Source organism: Nerophis ophidion, linkage group LG16 (assembly GCF_033978795.1).
Source record: "Nerophis ophidion isolate RoL-2023_Sa linkage group LG16, RoL_Noph_v1.0, whole genome shotgun sequence".
In the NCBI taxonomy this organism is placed as follows: domain Eukaryota; kingdom Metazoa; phylum Chordata; class Actinopteri; order Syngnathiformes; family Syngnathidae; genus Nerophis; species Nerophis ophidion.
The window spans coordinates 42,339,095-42,361,365 of record NC_084626.1 but is presented as its reverse complement, the minus strand read 5'-3'; the positions used below and the strand labels follow the sequence as shown (position 1 = coordinate 42,361,365).

Below are 22,271 nucleotides of genomic sequence, written 5' to 3'. Positions count from 1 at the left end.
AAAATTTTTGTGTACCGTTACACCCCTAATAAACACATTTATTAAGGATTTTGTTGCTATTTTTAGAATTTTACAAAAAAATCTCACGTACACCCAAAAATGTATATTTTGTCGTTTTCTTACTGTACCGAAAATGAACCGAACCGTGACCTCTGAACCGAGGTACGTACCGAACCGAAATTTTTGTGTACCGTTACATCCCTAATAAATACATTTATTAAGGATTTTTTTGCTATTTTTACAATATTACAAAAAAATCTCACGTACACCCAAAAATGTATATTTTGTTGTTTTCTTCCTGTACCGAAAATGAACCGAACCGGGACCTCTGAACCGAACCAAAATTTTTGTGTACCGTTACACCCCTAATAAACACATTTATTAAGGATTTTGTTGCTATTTTTAGAATATTACAAAAAAATCTCACGTACACCCAAAAATTTATATTTTGTCGTTTTCTTACTGTACCGAAAATGAACCGAACCGTGACCTCTGAACCGAGGTACGTACCGAACCGAAATTTTTGTGTACCGTTACACCCCTAATAAATACATTTATTAAGGATTTTGTTGCTATTTTTGGAATATTACAAAAAAATCTCACATACACCCAAAAATGTATATTTTGTTGTTTTCTTCCTGTACCGAAAATGAACCGAACCGTGACCTCTGAACCGAACCAAAATTTTTGTGTACCGTTACACCCCTAATAAACACATTTATTAAGGATTTTGTTGCTATTTTTAGAATATTACAAAAAAATCTCACGTACACCCAAAAATGTATATTTTGTCGTTTTCTTACTGTACCGAAAATGAACCGAACCGTGACCTCTGAACCGAGGTACGTACCGAACCGAAATTTTTGTGTACCGTTACACCCCTAATAAATACATTTATTAAGCATTTTGTTGCTATTTTTAGAATATTACAAAAAAATCTCACGTACACCCAAAAATTTATATTATTTTGTTTTCTTACTGTACCGAAAATGAACCGAACCGTGACCTCTGAACCGAGGCACGAACCGAACCGAAATTTTTGTGTACCGTTACACCCCTAATAAATACATTTATTAAGGATTTTGTTGCTATTTTTAGAATATTACAAAAAATCTCACGTACACCCAAAAATTTATATTTTGTTGTTTTCTTACTGTACCGAAAATTAACCGAACCGTGACCTCTGAACCGAGGTACGTACCAAACCGAAATTTTTGTGTACCGTTACACCCCTAATAAATACATTTATAAGGGATTTTGTTGCTATTTTTAGAATATTACAAAAAAATCTCACGTACACCCAAAAATTTATATTTTGTTGTTTTCTTACTGTACCGAAAATGAACCGAACCGTGACCTCTGAACCGAGGTACGTACTGAACCGAAATTTTTGTGTACCGTTACACCCCTAATAAATACATTTATTAAGCATTTTGTTGCTATTTTTAGAATATTACAAAAAAATCTCACGTACACCCAAAAATGTATATTTTGTTGTTTTCTTACTGTACCGAAAATGAACCGAACCGTGACCTCTGAACCGAGGTACGTACCGAACCGAAATTTTTGTGTACCGTTACACCCCTAATAAATACATTTATTAAGGACTTTGTTGCTATTTTTAGAATATTACAAAAAAATCTCACGTACACCCAAAAATTTATATTTTGTTGTTTTCTTACTGTAGCGAAAATGAACCGAACCGTGACCTCTGAACCGAGGTACGTACTGAACCGAAATTTTTGTGTACCGTTACACCCCTAATGAATACATTTATTAAGGATTTTGTTGCTATTTTTGGAATGTTACAAAAAAATCTCACGTACAACCAAAAATGTATATTTTGTTGTTTTCTTACTGTACCGAAAATGAACCGAACCGTGACCTCTGAACCGAGGTACGTACCGAACCGAAATTTTTGTGCACCCATAATAAATATATTTATAAAGGATTTTGTTGCTGTTTTTAGAATATTAAAAAAAAATCTCACGTGCCCCTTGGCATACCTTCAAGTACCCCCATTCGAGAACCACTGATTTATCATATCACTTGTGTGTGTTGTAAAATAAAATGGGGCATACCAGATGTTTAAAAAAAATGGTGTGTGTGGCTAAAAAGGGCTTTTAAAACTGCTTTGATTGACCGTTTCCCCTTAGAAAGGTCAGTGAGTGTCTTTGGCTTGGTGGTCACGACCGGGTCTGCATAATCTTGTGTGCGTGTATTAGTGTGTGTTAGTGTGTGTATTGTGAACAGACCTGCGGTCTAACAGTCCCGTATCACAAGCCTGCTGATGAAAACCATCTGGAAGCAAGGTTGTAGCCCCTAACTGCACCCCCCTGGATCTCACAGCTCAAAAAATGTGTGCCTCTCTCCATATCCTCTGTCTCACACACACACACACACACACACACACACACACACACACACACACACACACACACACACACACACACACACACACACACACACACACACACACACACACACACACACACACACACACACAAGCAAGTCTTTTTCCAGGCCACAGTCCACTTGCATCTTAGCTGTTAAAGCCTGTCAAGTCTCAATGTTAGTTTTCGGGAAAGTGCATATAAAGTAAATAGACTTGGAGGAAAATAAATTCTGAATGACGCCTAATTAAGGCGAATACCATTAAAGGCCTACCATGATAGTTTATATTCTTGTCTCTCATGGACACACACCTGTTGTGGACTTAGGACTAGCGACGGCAAATACATCAAGGCCGCGGAACAGAGACACGCTATGGCAGGGGTCGGGAACCTTTTAAGCTGAGAGAGCCCATCCATCCATCTTCTTCCACTTATCCGAGGTCGGGTCGCGGGGGCAACAACCTAAGCAGGGAAACCCAGACTTTCCTATCCCCAGCCACTTCGTCTAGCTCTTCCCGGGGGATCCCGAGGCGTTCCCAGGCCAGCCGGGAGACATAGTCTTCCCAACGTGTCCTGGGTCTTCCCCTTGGCCTCCTACCGGTTGGACGTGCCCTAAACACCTCCCTAGGGAGGCGTTCCGGTGGCATCCTGACCAGATGCCCGAGCCACCTCATCTGGCTCCTCTCCATGTGAAGGAGCAGCGGCTTTATTTTGAGTTCCTCCCGGATGGCAGAACTTCTCACCCTATCTCTAAGGGAGAGACTCAAACTCATTTCGGCCGCTTGTACCCGTGATCTTATCCTTTCGGTCATGACCCAAAGCTCATGACCATAGGTGAGGATGGGAATGTAGATCGAGCGGTACATTGAGAGCTTTGCCTTCCGGCTCAGCTCCTTCTTCACCACAACGGATCGGTACAACGTCCGCATTACTGAAGACGCCGCACCGATCCGCCTGTCGATCTCACGATCCACTCTTCCCCCACCCGTGAACAAGACTCCTAGGTACTCGAACTCCTCCAACTTGAGGAAGGGTCTCCTCCCCAACCCGGAGATGGCCCTCCACCCCTTTCCGGGCGAGAACCATGGACTCAGACTTGGAGGAGCTGATTAGCTTCTCACCCTATCTCTAAGGGAGAGCCCCGCCACACGGCGGAGGAAACTCATTTCGGCCGCTTGTACCCGTGATCTTATCCTTTCGGTCATGACCCAAAGCTCATGACCATAGGTGAGGATGGGAACGTAGATCCACCGGTAAATTGAGAGCTTTGCCTTCCGGCTCAGCTCCTTCTGCACCACAACAGATCGGTACAACGTCCGCATTACTGAAGACGCCGCACCGATCCGCCTGTCGATCTCACGATCCACTCTTCCCTCACTCGTGAACAAGACTCCGAGGTACTTGAACTCCTCCAACTGTAGGCAGGGTCTCCTCCCCAACCCGGAGATGGCACTCCACCCTTTTCCGGGCTAGAACCATGGACTCGGACTTGGAGGTGCTGATTCTCATTCCGGTCGCTTCACACTCGGCTGCGAACCGATCCAGTGAGAGCTGAAGATCCCGGCCAGATGAAGCCAACAGGACCACATCATCTGCAAAAAGCAGAGACCTAATCCTGCGGCCACCAAACCGGAACCCCTCAACGCCTTGACTGCGCCTAGAAATTCTGTCCATAAAAGTTATGAACAGAATCGGTGACAAAGGACAGCCTTGGCGGAGTCCAACCCTCACTGGAAATGTGACCGACTTACTGCCAGCAATGCAGACCAAGCTCTGACACTGATCATACAGGGAGCGGACTGCCACAATCAGACAGTCCGATACCCCATACTCTCTGAGCACTCCCCCACAGGACTTCCCAAGGGACACGGTCAAATTCCTTCTCCAAGTCCACAAAGCACATGTAGACTGGTTGGGGCAAACTCGCCAAGAAGCCAAATATTTTCAAATGTATTTACGTAAGAGCCATATAATATTTTTTTTAACACTGAACACAACTAAACGTGTGCCTTTTTAAGTAAGACCAACATTTATAGAGTATAATAGGTCTCCTATTTTTTGTAATAACATTGTAACTATGGAGGGGGCGTGGCCTGCATGCCTGCAGCGAAGCAGGGTGTTGCCAGGATCGGCCTCGAAATCAGCGACAGGTGCGTAGATGGCCCACTTGGGCCTTGTTATCTAATCACCTGTCGCTCTGTTATAAGCAGCAGCCGGGAGGAGGAACGAGGTTGGAGCTGGAGCCGGAGCGTGAGCGAGAACGAAATAGGAAAAAGACAATTGCTGGAAAGCAACTGAGAGACTTATTAAAAAATAAAACAATATTGTAACCCTGAAACAGGCTCTCATGTCGGTGCTTGGTGGTCTGAAGAATCCCCAGGAGGGCAAGCCCCACACTACCCAATAATAAAAAAAATATTCCTTATCCTTAATGCAACTTCTTGAACAAGTGTGGTAGGAAATGGATGGATGGATTCAAATGCATGAGCATGTTTTATATTTTGAACGTTATTTTTAACACTGTGATTACAAGTGGAATTATTCATTACTTATCGTGTTAAGCAGAGTCAGCTCAGATGCAGTCATCAAAAGAGCTACATCTGGCTCGCCAGCCATGGGTTTCCTACCCCTGCACTATGGGCTTATACACACACATCCACAAAAAAAAAAAAATACGCCACACATACACCCCCCGGTCCCACAATCCGACGCTAATCCCGTAGGGGTGATGAACGGATGGTCAGCGCCTGAGAGCTGCGACCTACCACCATGACCTTGAACTACCTTCCCTCTGTTGCTAGATACCTCGAGATGTGTGTTGTAATACGTATATGTGTTTTGCTATGGAGGTTTTTTCCCACTCCAGACTGGGCCCCCCTTGTACACTGTTTGTCTAATCTTGAACAGGTTTGTGCTGAAAACAAAGTTTCGTTGTACTTGTTGCAATGACAATAAAGACCTACCTACCTATATATCAATGATGAAATATTAACATTGCAACACATGCCAATACGGCCTTTTTAGTTTACTAAATTGCAATTTTAAATTTCACGGCGAAGTATCTTGTTGAAAACGTCGCGGAAAGATGACGTGTACGCGTGACGTCATGGACTGTCAGGAGATATTAGCGCCGCACTACTAGCGGCTAAAAGTCCTCTGCTTTAACCGCATAATTACACAGTATTTTGGACATATGGGTTGCTGAATCTTTTGCGGCGTTCCTGGGTGTTGTTGATAAATGGCTTTTGCTTTGCATAGTAGAGTTTTAACTTGCACTTACGGATGTAGTGACCAACTGTAGTTACTGACAGTGCTTTTAGGAAGTGTTCCTGAGCCCATGTGGTGATATCCTTTACACACTGACAATTTGTTCATTTAATAAAGGAGAGGGGACGGTCGTGGCAACGTCGGAAGAGTGGCTGTGCCAGCAATCTGAGGGTTACTGGTTCGATCCCCACCTTCTACCATCCTAGTCACGTCCGTTGTGTCCTTGGGCGAGACACTTCACCCTTGCTCCTGATGGGTCCTGGTGAGCGCCTTGCATGGCAGCTCCCGCCGTCCGTGTGTGAATGGGCGAATGTGGAAATACTGTCAAAGCGCTTTGGGCTCTTTAAAAAGGGGTAGAAAAGCGCTATACAAGTACAACCCATTTACTATAAAGAAGAATGCTGTTGGTGGAAAGCGGTGGATTGCAGCTGCCTTTCGCAACCGAGACACAGCCGGTGTTTCTTTGTTTGTTGTGAAGCAGAGCGGTCAAGGGAACGTGTTTAAGTCAACCAGCATATTTTTGGATGGAGAAATTGTGATATATGTATCTTACCGGAGACATCATTGGATTATTCGTCGTCCTGCAGCAGCAGTCAAAAAAGGCAGCTGTGAGCTTGGCTCCTCGGCTTCTTTCTGAGACACTGCCTGTTCACCGCAGCCGTCCGACCTCGAGGTATGTCTTTACAATCTTTAAAATCTCACTAAAACACTATTAACACAATATGCAGATAAGGGATCTTCCAGAATTATCCTAGTAAATGTGTCTAATTACATCGGAAACGCTCCCACTGCCGTCGCTTTTTTTAAATTTTTTTAGTCCTTCACTATCAATATCCTAATTCACAAATCTTTCATCCTCGCTCAAAGTTCGCAACCAAAAGTTGCGAACTTTATCGTCGATGTTCTCAACTTTTGGTGCTGATTAAAAAAAAAGCCTTGCCTGTACCGGAAGTAGCAGACGATGTGCGCGTGACGTCACGGGTTGTGGAGCTCCTCACATCTGAACATTGTTTACAATCATGGCCACCAGCAGCGAGAGCGATTCGGAACAAGAAAACGACGATTTTCCCATTAATTTGAGCGAGGATGAAAGATTTGTGGATGAGGAAAGTGAGAGTGAAGGACTAGAAAAAAAGACAGAAAAAAAAAGACTATACAGTGGGAGCGATTCAGATGTTATTAGACAAATTTACTATGATAATTCTGGAAAATCCCTTATCCTGCTTATTTTGTTACTAGTGTTTTAGTGAGATTATATGGTCATACCTGTACAACCTGAAGATCGGCCCCGCACCAGTCGACGGGTGGTGGCGATGCCCATCTCTGCCCTTCGCAAGGGACCCTCTTCGAAACACGATCTTTCGAAATGATCGCTGCATAATACACTGTACTTTGTGTGCGTGGTCCAATCCAACCGTGTTCGCTTGACCCCTCTGTTCCATCGTAAAACTTCACCGTCATCTTTCGGAAATGTAAACAATGAAACACCGGCTGTGTTTGTGTTGCTAAAGGCGGCCGCAATACACCGCTTCCCACCTACAGCTTTCTTCTTTGACGCCTCCATTATTCATTTAACCAATTGGAAATAAATTCAGCAACACAGATGTCCATAATACTGTGGAATTATGCGATGAAAACAGACGACTCATAGCTGGGAATGGTGCTGGAACAAAATGTCCTCTACAACGCGTGACGTCACGCGCACGCTTCATCATACCGCGACGTTTCACCAGGATAGTTCGGCGCGAAATTTAAAATTGCAATTTAGTAAACTAAAAAGGCCGTATTGGCATGTGTTGCAATGTTAATATTTCATCATTGATATATAAACTATCAGACTGCGTGGTCGGTAGTAGTAGGTTTCAGTAGGCCTTTAAGGATAACCAGATGCATGTTGGGACGGACTGCAAATGCTATCACATTGACTATTAGTCTGTGAAAGCTCTCTAGCTGATCCAGAATGTTGTTGTAACTGTGCTAAAAGGAACTAGGAGATCACATTTCTGATGTTCAAGCTTTTCTGCATTGGTTCCACATTAGATGCGATGTCCTGAATCATCCCTTAGTAATGTTGCTATAGGCCTAAGCCACCATGACGCTATTTTACCATTCTCATCTGTTTACATTCATAATGCACATGGGGAGGATGGAATCTACTCGGTCTTTTTTAAAGTGGTCCTAGTCCTGCTTTGCGTGAATGGGCTCATATTAGGATTTCTTTCTACAAAACCCAAAACCAATGAAGTGCAAGTTAAAACTCTACTATGCAAAGAGAAAGCCATTTATCAACAACACCCAGAGCTCATCTAAGATGGACTGATGCAAAGTGGAAAAGTGTTTTGACGAGTCCACATTTTAAATTTTTTTTTTTTAGAAACCGTGGACGTTGTGTTTTCTGGACCAAAGAGGAAAAGAACCACCCGGACTGTTTTCGGCGCAAAGTTCAAAAAGCCAGCATCTGTGATGGTGTGAAGGGGTACAAACCCTGTTTCCATATGAGTTGGGAAATTGTGTTAGATGTAAATAAAAACAGAAAACAATGATTTGCAAATCCTTTTCAACCCATATTCAGTTGAATCCACTACAAAGACAACATATTTGATGTTCAAACTCATTAACTTTATTTTTTTTTTCAAATAATAATTAACTTAGAATTTCATGGCTGCAACACATGCCAAAGTAGTTGGGAAAGGGCATGTTCACCACTGTGTTACATCAACTTTTCTTTTAACAACACTCAATAAACGTTTGGGAACTGAGGAAACTAATTGTTGAAGCTTTGAAAGTGGAATTCTTTACCATTCTTGTTTTATGTAGAGCTTCAGTCGTTCAACAGTCCGGGGTCTCCGCTGTCGTATTTTACGCTTCATAATGCGCCACACTTTTTAGATGGGAGACATGTCTGGACTGCAGGCGGGCCAGGAAAGTACCCACACTCTTTTACTATGAAGCCACACTGTTATAACACGTGGCTTGGCATTGTTTTGCTGAAATAAGAAGGGGCGTCCATGATAACGTTGCTTGGATGACAACATATGTTGCTCCAAAACCTGTATGGACCATTCAGCATTAATGGTGCCTTCACAGATGTGTAAGTTACCCATGCTTTGGGCACTAATACACCCCCATACAATCAAAGATGCTGGCTTTTGAACTTTGCGCCTATAACAATCCGGATGGTTATTTTCCTCTTTGTTCCGGAGGACACCACGTCCACAGTTTCCAAATATAATTTGAAATGTGGACTCGTCAGACCACAGAAATCCTTACCACTTTGCATCAGTCCGTCTTAGATGAGCTCGGACCCAGCAAAGACGGCGGCGTTCCTGGGTGTTGTTGATAAATGGCTTTCGCTTTGCCTAGTAGAGTTTTAACTTGCACTTACAGATGTAGCGACCAACTATATGTACTGACAGTGCTTTTATGAAGTGTTCCTGAGCCCATGTGGTGATATCCTTTACACACAGATGTGGGTTTTTGATGCCGTACCGCCTGAGGGATCAAAGGTCCGTAATATCATCGCTTACGTGCAGTGATTTCTCCAAATTCTCTGAACCTTTTGATGATTTTACTGACCGTAGATGGTAAAATCCCTAAATTCCGTGCAATAGCTCGTTGAGAAATGTTGTTCTAAAACTGTTCGACAATTTGCTTACAAATTGGTGACCCTCGCCCCATCCTTGTTTGTGAATGACTTAGCATTTCATGGAAGCGGTTTTTATACCCAATCTTGGCACCCACCTGTTCCCAATTAGCCTGCACACCTGTGGGATGTTCCAAATAAGTGAAGTGAATTATATTTATATAGCGCTTTTCTCAAAGTGACCCAAAGCGCTTTACATAGTGAAACCCAATATCTAATTTTTACATTTAAACCAGTGTGGGTGGCACTGGGGAGCAGGTGGGTAAAGTGTCTTGCCCAAGGACACAACGGCAGTGACTAGGATGGCAGAAGCGGGGATCGAACCTGCAACCCTCAAGTCGCTGGCACGGCCGCTCTACCAACCGAGCTATACCGGTTATAAGCGTTTGATGAGCATTCCTCAACTTTATCAGTATTTATCGCCACCTTTCCCAACTTCTTTGTCACGTGTTGCTGGCATCAAATTTTAAAGTTAATGATTATTTGATAAAAAAAAAAAAAAGTTTATCAGTTTGAACATTAAATATGTTGTCTTTGTAGCATATTCAACTGAATATGGGTTGAAAATAATTTGCAAATCATTGTATTCTGTTCATATTTACATCTAACGCAATTTCCTAACTCATATGGAAAGAGGGTTTTTATATTTTTTTTAAAGTTTGAGAATAGGTAGAGATCGTTTCGGCCCCACGTTGGGTGCCGGATGTGAATGACTCTTGTCGTCGTGCGGGTTCCATGGACCACTCAGGAAGGACATAATACGGGGTTTGTACAAAAGTAAAACTGTAAAAACATAATCTATGCAACATTTTCACCAAATAACCACCATTACATGTTATGCAGACCACAAGGAAGTATTTTACATTTAGAAAAAAATCATATTATGACCCCCTTTAGTGCGCCTTTTGTTTGAAAAAAGACCTGAATAACCCGCTCATCGGCAGCGCCCTATGGTCGGGAAAAATACGGTAATCCTTTTATTTTCTTACCACTGTCCATTCCAAAACCTTCCACTGTCCGCAGGCCACGACGGAGCACACTTCCCGGGCAGGAGGTTTGGGGAGGTGCGCACACGCCGACTCCTCTGCCACGCCGCCGTGGTTGTCACGGCAACTCACATAACGCATCCGTGACCCCTTGCCACAGCTGGCGCTACACTGTTGAACGGAGAATAAAAAAATAAGAGGAATGGAACAAGTTCATTGATCGGGTTAACCAACCTGGGTCCAGGAACCAAATCGCCATTGGGTTTTATGTCCCTGGTGAGAAGGGACTTTGGGTCCTGGTTGAGCGGGTTGGCTGTTTGGACACTGGGCCACTTCGCAGTCCTGTGGAAGACCAAGTATTCAATGACTGATTGAATATGGAACTCTTATGACTGTGTAGTTCTGTATAGTTCTTAAATTCGGTTGCGTTTCCCATCGGCCTTTATCAGCTTAGCAAAACAAGACGAGTCAGTTCAAACTATGGATTGTGGCTGTAAGCCACTCAGCATAAAGACCTGATCCCTGTCATAACAGGTCATAGTGGAGTGGTATTCAGGGGTCCAATGCCCACGCTGGCGTGGTTCAGAACTCCACCCCCTAACCCACCCCCTCGTCCCCTAACCTTCCGTCCCTTTTCTTTTTCTCCCTCCTATGCCCTGCAGTGCCCTCTGACCTCGGTCTTTAGGAATGAGAGCCTTAGTCCGGTCTCACAGGCCACACATTCCACACCCAAAGCTGCTCTCGGCAGGCAATGAGCTGGCGCTAATCAAGCTTCGGACTTCCCAGCCATACTATCAACGCGGGAAAAATACAAACCTCTCCTGCCTTTTAAAAGCCTGCTGAAACCCACTTCTACTGACCACAAAGTCTGGTAGTTTTAAAGTGGGGCAAAAAAGTGTTTAGTCAACCCCCGATTGTGCAAGTTCTCCCACTTAAAATGATGACGGAGGTCTGTAATTTTCATCATAGGTACACTTCAACTGTGAGAGACAGAATGTGAAAAAAAAATCCAGGAATTTTAAAGAATTTATTTGTAAATTATGGTGGAAAATAAGTATTTGGTCAACCATTCAAAGCTCTCACTGATGGAAGGAGGTTTTGGCTCAAAATATCATTCATTCTTTCCTTAACACGGATCAATCGTCCTGTCTCCTTAGCGGAAAAACAGCCCCGAAGCATGATGTTTCAACCCCCATGCTTCACAGTAGGTATGGTGTTCTTGGGATGCAACTCAGTGTTCTTCTTCCTCCAAACACGATCAGTTGAGTTTATACCAAAATGGATACATGGATGATACAGCAGAGGATTGGGAGAATGTCATGTGGTCAGATGAAACCAAAATAGAACTTTTTGGGATGAACTCAACTGGTGGTGTTTGGAGGAAGAAGAATACTGAGTTGCATCCCAAGAACACCAGACCTACTGTGAAGCATGGGGGTGGGAACATCATGCTTTGGGGCTCTTTTTCTGCTAAGGGGACAGGACGATTGATCCGTGTTAAGGAAAGAATGAATGATTTTGAGCCAAAACCTCCTTCCATCAGTGAGAGCTTTGAATGGTTGACCAAATACTTATTTTCCACCATAATTTACGAATAAATTCTTTAAAATTCCTACAAAGTGAATTCCTGGATTTTTTTTTTCACATTCTGTCTCTCACAGTTGAAGTGTACCTATGATGAAAATGACAGACCTCTGTCATCATTTTAAGTGGGAGAACTTGCACAATCGCTGGCTGACTAAATACTTTTTTGCCCCACTCTATATTAATGATGAAATATTAACATTGCAACACATGCCAATACGGCCGGTTTAGTTTACTAAATTGCAATTTTAAATTTCGCGCGAATTATCCTGCTGAAAACGTCACGCTATGATGACGCATGCGCGTGACGTCACGGATCGTAGCGGACATTTTGGTCAAGCACCGATCCCAGCTGTAAGTCGTCTGCTTTAATCGCATAATTACACAGTATTCTGGACATTTGTGTTGCTGAATCTTTTGCAATTTGTTCAATGAATAATGGAGACGTCAAAGAAGAAAGATGTAGGTGGGAAGCGGCCGCCTTTAGCAACACAAACACAGCCGGTGTTTCCTTGTTTACATTCCCGAAAGATGACGGTGAAGCCTTACCATGGAACACAGCGGTCACGCGAACATGGTTCCCTACCACATGTCAACCGGCAGATTTCGGTGAGAAAATGGTGGTAATAAGTCGGCTCTTACCGTAGACATGAGCGGACTTATTACCACGAACGTGGGATGCTTCCACCGTGGAGGAGAGGGGAAAAAAAGCTAAGCCCGGCCACAACGGCTGCCTTCGCTTTGCCTCTTCTAGAAACGTGGCTTCCCTTAGAGACACTGGTGGTCACCACACCAGTGGCCAAACCCTTCCGACTTTCAGGTACCATATAATCTCACTAAAACACTAGTAACACAATAAGCAGTTGAGGGATTTTCCAGAATTATCCTAGTAAATGTGTCTAATAACATCTGAATCGCTTCCACTGCCCTGTCTTTTTTTTTCTTCTAGTCCTTCACTCTTAGTTTCCTCATCCACAAATCTTTCATCCTCGCTCAAATTAATGGGGAAATCGTCGCTTTCTCGGTCCGAATCGGTCTAGCTGCTGGTGGCCATGACTGTAAACAATGTTCAGATGTGAGGAGCTCCACAACCCGTGACGTCACGCGCACATCGTCTGCTACTTCCCGTACAGGCAAGGCTTTTTTATTAGCGACCTAAAGTTGCAAACTTTATCATCGATGTTCTCTACTAAATCCTTTCAGCAAAAATATGGCAATATCGCAAAATGATCAAGTATGACACACAGAATGGACCTGCTATCCCCGTTTAAATAAGAACATCACATTTCAGTAGGCCTTTTAACCTTGCACTTAAACCTAATCTTTCTGCACCCCGTTTCCGAAGTCCCACTTGGCTGCCGCAGGGACTGGCAGCTTGATGGCCGACTTCATGGCTGGCTGGTCAGAATCACAACAAGGTGCGCCGGCTTCTTCGGGGGTCACTGATTTCGCCGGCCCAGGCACCGGAGCTACTCCGACTAAAGGGGGGCCTCATCCTGAGTCTGCATGCTCAGCCCTCACAAAGAGGTTCCAGCCACACGCTGACCACGCAAAAAAATCTGTCAGATCTCACTTTCAAAACTCTTTGTCACTTTCCCAGTCCTTTTTGAAGGATCTTTATTGTCCAACCAGACCAGCACAAACCTCTATCAAGGTCAGAAAGGCAAAACGGCTGCATACTATATGCAATAATTAATTGAACTCCTTTAGTCATCACACATTAAAGGCCTGCTAAAATGAGATTTTCTTATTTAGATTCGTGGATGAGGAAAGTTAGAGTGAAGCACCAAAAAAAAGGAAAAAGTGGCGGCAGTGGGACCGTTTCAGATCTAATTAGACACATTTACAAGGACAATTCTGGAAGATCCCCTATCTGCTTATTTTTTTAAAGGCCTACTGAAATGAGATTTTCTTATTTAAACTGGGATAGCAGCTCCATTCTATGTGTCATACTTGATCATTTCGAGATATTGCCATATTTTTGCTGAAAGCATTTAGTAGAGAACATCCACGATAAAGTTCGCAACTTTTGGTCGCTAATAAAAAAGCCTTGCCTGTACCGGAAGTAGCAGACGATGTGCACGTGACGTCACGGGTTGTAGGGCTCCTCATATCTGAACATTGTTTACAATAATAGCCTCCAGCAGCAAGAGCTATTCGGACCGAGAAAGCGACAATTTCCCCATTAATTTGAGCGAGGATGAAAGATTTGTGGATGAGGAAAGTTAAAGTGAAGCCCAAAAAAAAAAAAAAAAAAAGAAAAGGCGACGACTCCAAGCGGCAGCAGTGGGAGCGTTTCAAATGTAATTAGACACATTTACTAGGATAATTCTGGAAGATCCCTTATCTGTTGATTGTTTTAATAGTGTTTTAGTGAGATTGTAAAGTCATACCTGAAAGTCAGATGGCTGCGGTGAACGCCAGTGTCTCTGAGAGAAGCCGAGGAGCCAAGATCACAGCTGCCTTTTTGAGCTGCAGTAGGAGGAGGTATAATCCACTGATGTCTCCGGTAAGAGCCGACTTAATATCACAATTTTCCCATCCAAAAACTTGCTGGTTGACGTAGAGAAACATGTTCGCTTGACTGCTCTGTGTTAAAGCTTCACAACAAACAAAGAAACCAAAAAGTTATATTTTGGTTTCATCTGACCACATGGCATTCCCCCAATCCTCTGCTGCATCATCCATGTATCCATGTTGGTATAAACTCAACTTGTCGTGTTTGGAGGAAGAAGAATACTGAGTTGCATCCCAAGAACACCATACCTACTGTGAAGCATGGGGGTGGAAACATCATGCTTTGGGGCTGTTTTTCTGCTAAGTGGACAGGACGATTGATCCGTGTTCAGGAAAGAATGAATGATATTTTGAGCCAAAACCTCCTTCCATCAGTGAGAGCTTTGAATGGTTGACCAAATACTTATTTTCCACCATAATTTACAAATAAATTCTTTAAAATTCCTACAATGTGAATTCCTGGATTTTTTTTTCACATTCTGTCTCTCACAGTTGAAGTGTACCTATGATGAAAATTACAGACCTCTGTCATCATTTTAAGTGGGAATAATTGCACAATCGGTGGCTGACTAAATACTTTTTTTCCCCACTGTACATATAAATATACGTATGTGTGGGAAAAATCACAAGACTACTTCATCTCTACAGAACTGTTTCATGAGGGGTTCCCTCAATCATCAGGAAATTCACGTACAATGGTTTATATATTTCACAGAGTGGGTGGGTACAGGCAGGCGTAGGGGCGTGGTGATTGGCTCATGTGTTACCTAGGAGGTGTTTCCGTCCGTGGCGGCATGTTGAAATGATTTCACTGCGCTTGTTGAGGGATGACAGGTCTGGATGATATATAATAAACAGATTCTCTTTTAACGCATAGGTTGCATCTTTTATTACCACTGTTGTAAGGTGTGCTGGATGCAAGAATTTCCCATGTTATTGAATATTCAACATTATTGTCTTTGAGGTTCCAAATGTGCCTGCCGAGTTCTGTAGAATTCCGCCTGCCTGTACCCACCCACTCTGTGCCCTATATAAACCATTGTATGTGAATGCTTCCATTAAAACCTCCTGATGATTGAGGGAACCCCTCATGAAACAGTTCTGTAGAGATGAAAATATATATATATATATATATATATATATATATATATATATATATATATATATATAACTTTTTGGTTTCTTTGTTTGTTGTGAAGCTTTAACACAGAGCAGTCAAGCGAACATGTTTCTCGACGTCAACCAGCAAGTTTTTGGATGGGAAAATTGTGATATTAAGTCGGCTCTTACCGGAGACATCAGTGGATTATACCTCCTCCTACTGCAGCTCAAAAAAGCAGCTGTGATCTCGGCTCCTCGGCTTCTCTCAGAGACACTGGCGTTCACCGCAGCCATCCGACCTTCAGGTATGACTTTAAAATCTCACTAAAACCTAATCTTTCTGCACCCCGTTTCCGAAGTCCCACTTGGCTGGAATATATATATATATATATATATATATATATATATATATATATATATATATATATATATATATATATTCCATCCTGAGTGAGTTATATAGATTCACCTGATCACACACTGTCCAAAATATTCAGACAAAAAACACGCTTTTGTATGTTGCACCTTGGTGTTATTATCCGCATGGCAAAATTATTTGAAAATAAAACTTTACCTTTCCTTTTCTATGCGATTTCTCAAAGCCTAAGAAGAAGAGGAGCTTCTGCCTCTCTGGCTGAATGCTTGACTTAATATCCAAATAAGTACTTCCTCGTCTCGACATCAAAACCCTACCAACAGAGGCATCCAATAACTGCGTGCGAGCCCACCCCAAACTGCATGACCCCTTACTTGATTTAATGCTTTGGCATTTGTTTAACACGACTATCCAACATTGTAACAACATTTATAAGTCAGAATAATTTCCCTTCAGGGATTATTAAAGTATTTCTGATTCTGAAAAGATCAAATTCATCATAAGTCCCCTGTAATGCCAACTAAATTAAAACAAATCCGCTTGATTTGATTTAAAAGAAGTGTTAATTATTGCAATCTTTTACAGTGAATAAGTAAAACAAGCATCATAAATATAAGAAAAGAGCTTAATATATGTCTGATTCCTTCCGTCGTGATCAGATGAAACAGATTGTGGGAATTACAAGCTCATATATGATATATTACATATACTGTATGCTTCAGCCAGACTTTTATTGCCGCTTACATAACCCAGGAGAGTTTTTAATAACATTTCATCCTGGAGAATTCTACGAGCTATATAACTATGTGGAATAGTGAGGTATATTATTCCTGCCTTTCCCTGTAGACCAGACTAGATCAGACAGCTTTATTGAGACCAGGTGGCAATGATGTGTGTCTGTCTGAGTACCATATCGGCACAAGAGTGGATACTCTATCTGCTCTTACAGTACACTTAAAAGCCGAATGAAATGAGATTTTCTTATTTAAACGGGGATAGCAGGTCCATTCTATGTGTCATACTTGATCATTTCGCGATATTGCCATATTTTTGCTGATATTATTTAGTAGAGAACATCGACGATAAAGTTTGCAACTTTTGGTGCTGATAAAAAAAGCCTTGGCTGTACCGGAAGTAGCAGACGACGTGCGCGTGACGTCACGGGTTGTGGAGCTCCTCACATCTGAACATTGTTTACAATCATGGCCACCAGCAGCCAGAGCGATTCGGACCGAGAAAGCGACGATTTCGCCAATAATTTGAGCGAGGATGAAAGATTCGTGGATGAGGAAAGTAGCAGACGATGTGCGCGTGACGTCACGGGTTGTGGAGCTCCTCACATCTGAACATTGTTTACAATCATGGCCACCAGCAGCCAGAGCGATTCGGACCGAGAAAGCGACGATTTCGCCATTAATTTGAGCGAGGATGAAAGATTCGCAGATGAGGAAAGTAGCAGACGATGTGTGCGTGACGTCACGGGTTGTGGAGCTCCTCACATCTAAACATTGTTCACAATCATGGCCACCAGCAGCCAAAGCGATTCGGACCGAGAAAGCGACGATTTCGCCACTAATTTGAGCGAGGATGAAAGATTCGTGGATGAGGAAAGTGAGAGTGAAGCTGTGTACATACATATGATGCCTCTGGACACATCTTCAGTGATGTGCCTGGAATCATCGGGTGTTTCGGGTCTTTCAACATCATACACCCTCCTCCAGTTGACCCAGCGGGGGCTGATCAGACCCCAGCTTGTGTCCAGATGGCTAGCTAGCTACCATGACTCAATGGCTCTCCCCTTTTGAGCCACAGCCATCTTGAAGCCCTCTCTGCCGCATCGGTGGACTACAACAAAAAAAAATAGACGAGGGCAGTGGGAGCGATTCAGATGTTATTAGACACATTTACTAGTGAAGTGAATTGTGAAGTGAATTATATTTATATAGCGCTTTTTCTCTAGTGACTCAAAGCGCTTTACATAGTGAAACCCAATATCTAAGTTACATTCAAACCAGTGTGGGAGCAGGTGGGTAAAGTGTCTTGCCCAAGGACACAACGGCAGTGACTAGGATGGCAGAAGCGGGAATCGAACCTGCAACCCTCAAGTTGCTGGCACGGCCACTCTACCAACCGAGCTAAACCGCCCGGTTTACTAGGATAATTCTGGAAAATCCCTTATCTGCTTATTGTGTTACTAGTGTTTTATTGAGATTATATGGTCGTACCTGTACAACCTGAAAGTCGGAGGGGTGTGGCGACCGCCAGTGTCTCAGAGGGAAGCCATGTTTCTTCTAAGAGGCAAAGACAGCCGGGCTGAGATTTTTTTCCCCCACCCTTCCTCCACAGGTGTAAGCATCCGACGGTCGGGGGCGGCCGGTGGGAGGAGGCAAGAGAGTCCGCAGCTGCAGAAGGAACGACGCAAGCTCTCCGCTCATGTCTACGGTAAGAGCCGACTTATTACCACCATTGGGGCGGCATAGCTCGGTTGGTAAGGTGGCCGTGCCAGCAACTTGAGGGTTATAGGTTCGATTCCCGCTTCCGCCATCCTAGTCACTGCCGTTGTGTCCTTGGGCAAGACACTTTACCCACCTGGTCCCAGTGCCACCCACACTGGTTTAAATGTAACATAGATATTGGGTTTCACTATGTAAAGCGCTTTGAGTCACAAGAGAAAAGCGCTATATAAATATAATTCACTTCACAATTTTCTCACCGAAACCTGCCGGTTGACATGTGGTAGGGAACCATGTTCGCTTGACCGCTCTGTTCCATAGTAAAGCTTCACCATCATCTTTCGGGAATATAAACAAGGAAACACCGGCTGTGTTTGTGTGGCTAAAGGCGTCCGCAATACACCGCTTCCCACCTACAGCTTTCTTCTTTGACGTCTCCATTATTAATTTAACAAATTGCAAAATATTCTGCAACACAGATGTCCAGAATACTGTGGAATTATGCGATTAAAGCAGACGACTTATACCTGGGATCGGTGCTGGATCAAAATGTCCGCTACAATCCGTGATGTCACGCTCACGCGTCATCATACCGTGACGTTTTCAGCAGGATAATTCGCGCAAAATTTAAAATTGCATTTTAGTAAACTAAAAAGGCCGTATTGGCATGTGTTGCAATGTTAATATTTCATCATTGATATATAAACTATCAGACTGCGTGGTCGGTAGTAGTGGGTTTCAGTAGGCCTTTAAGTTGAATATCCCCGGTATAGGATGTTGAAAAAAATCTTCGCAACTTTTGGTCGCTAATAAAAAATCCTTGCCTGTACTGGAAGTAGCAGACGATGTGCGCGTGACGTCACGGGTTGTGGAGCTCCTCACATCTGAACATTGTTTACAATCATGGCCACCAGCAGCTAGAGCGATTCGGACCGAGAAAGCGACGATTTGCCCCATTAATTTGAGCGAGGATGAAAGATTCGTGGATGAGGAAAGTGAGAGTGAAAGACTAGAAAATAAAAGACTCAGATGTTATTAGACAAATTTACTAGGAAAATTCTGGAAAATCCCTCATCTGCTTACTGTGTTACTAGTGTTTTAGTCAGATTATATGGTCGTACCTGTACAACCTGAAGGTCGGCCCCGCACCTTTCTTCAGCACCAGTCGACGGGTGGTGGCGATGCCCATTTCTGCCCTTCGCAAGGGACCCTCTTCGAAACACGATCTTTCGAAATGATCGCTGCATAATACACTGTACTTTGTGTGTGTGGTCCAATCCAACCGTGTTCGCTTGACCGCTCTGTTCCATAGTAAAGCTTCACCGTCATCTTTCGGGAATATAAATAATGAAACACCGGCTTTGTTTGTGTTACTTAAGGCCATAATGCCCCGCTTCCCACCTACAGCTTTCTTCTTTGACGTCTCCATTATTCATTGAACAAATTGCAAAAGATTCAGCAACACAGTTGTCCAGAATACTGTGGAATTATGCGATGAAAACAGACAACTTATAGCTGGGAACGGTGCTGGAACAAAATGTCCTCTATAATGCGTGACGTCACGCACACGCGTCATCACACCGCGACGTTTTAGCATGATACTTCCGCACGAAATTTAAAATTGCAACTTAGTAAACTAAAAAGGCCGTATTGGCATGTGTTGCAATGTTAATATTTCATCATTGATATATAAACTATCAGACTTGAAATTCTCAACATTTTAGAGTGAAAATCTGTTTTTATGAGTGAATTTAGTGATGTTTTTGTTTTATAAAACCCAAAACCAGTGAAGTTGGCATGTTGTGTAATTAGTCAATAAAAACAGAATACAATGATTTGCAAATATTTGTCAAATTATTTTCAATTGAATAGACCACAGAGATATTTAATGTTTGAAGTGATAAACAAAATAGTTTTTTTGCACATAATCATTAACATAGAATTTAAAGGCAGCAACACAGTGCAAAGAAGTTGGCAAAGGAGCATTTTTACCCCTGTGCTACATGGCCTTTTCTTTTAACAACACTTGGTAAATGTTAGGGAACTGAGGACACCAATTTTTTAAGATTTTCAGGTGGAATTCTTCAATATCAGTCCATCTTAGATGAGCTCAGGCCCAGCAAAGCCGGCGGCGTTTCTGGGTGTTGTTGATAAATGGCTTTCGCTTAGCACAGTGGTTCTCAACCTTTTTTCAGTGATGTAGCCCCTGTGAATTTTTGTTTTAATTCAAGTACCCCCTAATCAGAGCAAAGCATTTTTTGTTGAAAAAAAGAGATAAAGAAGTAAAATATATCACTATGTCATCAGTTTCTGATTTATTAAATTGTATAACAGTGCAAAATATTGCTCATTTGTAGTGGTGTTTCTTGAACTATTTGGAAAGAAAAGGTATAAAAATAACTAAAAACTTGTTGATATAGTGATTCAATTATAAATAAAGATTTCTACACATAGAAGTAATCATCAACTTAAAGTGCCCTCTTTGGGGATTGTAATAGAGATCCATCTGGATTCAGGAACTTAATTCTAAACATTTCTTCACAAAAAAAGAAATCTTTAACATCAATATTTATGGAACATGTCCACAAAAACTTTAGCTGTCAACACTGAATATTGCATTGTTGTATTTTTTTTCACAGTTTCTGAACTTACATTCATATTTTGTTGAAGTATTATTCAATAAATATATTTATGAAGGATTTTTGAATTGTTGCTATTTTAGAGTGTTTTAAAAAAATCTCACATAGTCCTAGGCATACATTCAAGTACCCCCAATATTTCAGAACCACTGGCTTAGCATAGTAGTTTTAACTTGGACTTACTGATGTAGAGACCAACTGCAGTTACTGACAGTGGTTTTCTGAAGTGTTCCTCAGCCATATGTGGAGATATCCTTTACACACCGATGTCGCTTTTTGATGCAGTACCGCCCGAGGGACCGAAGGTCCGTGATATCATGGCTTACGTGCAGTGATTTCTCCGAATTCTCTGAACCTTTTGATGATATTACGGAGCGTGGATGGTGAAATCCCCTAAATTCCTTGCAATTGAGAAATGTTGTTCTTAAACTTTGCTAAAACATTTGTTCACAAAGTGGAGACCCTCGCCCCGTCCTTGTTTGTGAATGAGTGAGCATTTCATGGAAGCTGCTTTTATACCCAATCATGGCACCCACCTGTTCCCAATGAGATTGCTCACCAGTGGGATGTTCCAAATAAATGTTTGATCAGCATTCCTCAACTTTCTCAGTCTTTTTTGCCACTTGTGCCAGCTTTTTTGAAACATGCTGCTGGCATTAAATTCCAAATAAGCTAAAACTTGCAAAAAATAACAAAGTTTACCTGTTCGAACGTTAAATATCTTGTCTTTGCAGTCTATTCAACTGAATATAGATTGAAAATGAATTGCAAATTATTATATTCTGTTTTTATTTGCCATTTGCACAGTATGTCAACTTTACTGGTTTTGGGTTTGGTACAAGCAGAATACAAGATTGAGAGTCAAGATCAGGCACAAAATATGGAACAGAAGAGGCAAAAAGGACCCGAAGACAACAGCGCTCCTTGGTCTTACCTGGGCGTCAGTTGGTCGGGTGGCAGCATTGCAATCAGTGTCCTCCATGACAGAACCATAGGAGCCCACGACACACTTCACAGCCCGCATCTGGTACCCAGGTCCACACGAGGTAGTGCACTGGGTTTGCGAGAAAGAGTGAAAAGAGTGACAATCGGTCAACAAAGCAACTTACACATGAAAATACATGAATTAGTATGTGTGCACGAGGAAAGACAGCAGCCCTGAAGTGTCCTGAAAGAAAATGTAAACATAAATGAAAGCAGATGCATGATTGAGTCCCCAACAAATCAAACGTCCACATGCAGGATGAAAACAAAAATAACCAAGCAAAGTGACTGCATATTAATCTGACTGTATATTTTAATAATACAATTT

The 22,271-nt window shown here is 42.4% G+C and overlaps 1 protein-coding gene across 1 annotated transcript in view; it reads right to left on the bottom strand.

The window, feature by feature from the left end:
* adamts9 (ADAM metallopeptidase with thrombospondin type 1 motif, 9) overlaps positions 1 to 22,271 on the bottom strand; it is a 153,952-nt gene that overhangs the window by 20,581 nt on the left and 111,100 nt on the right. The window contains exons 23-25 of the mRNA XM_061875256.1: positions 21,894 to 22,013; positions 10,524 to 10,631; positions 10,293 to 10,460 (exon numbers count right to left, since the gene is read on the bottom strand). Of these exons, the coding sequence (XP_061731240.1) occupies positions 10,293 to 10,460; positions 10,524 to 10,631; positions 21,894 to 22,013 (396 nt within the window). The remainder of the gene's footprint in view (positions 1 to 10,292; positions 10,461 to 10,523; positions 10,632 to 21,893; positions 22,014 to 22,271) is intronic.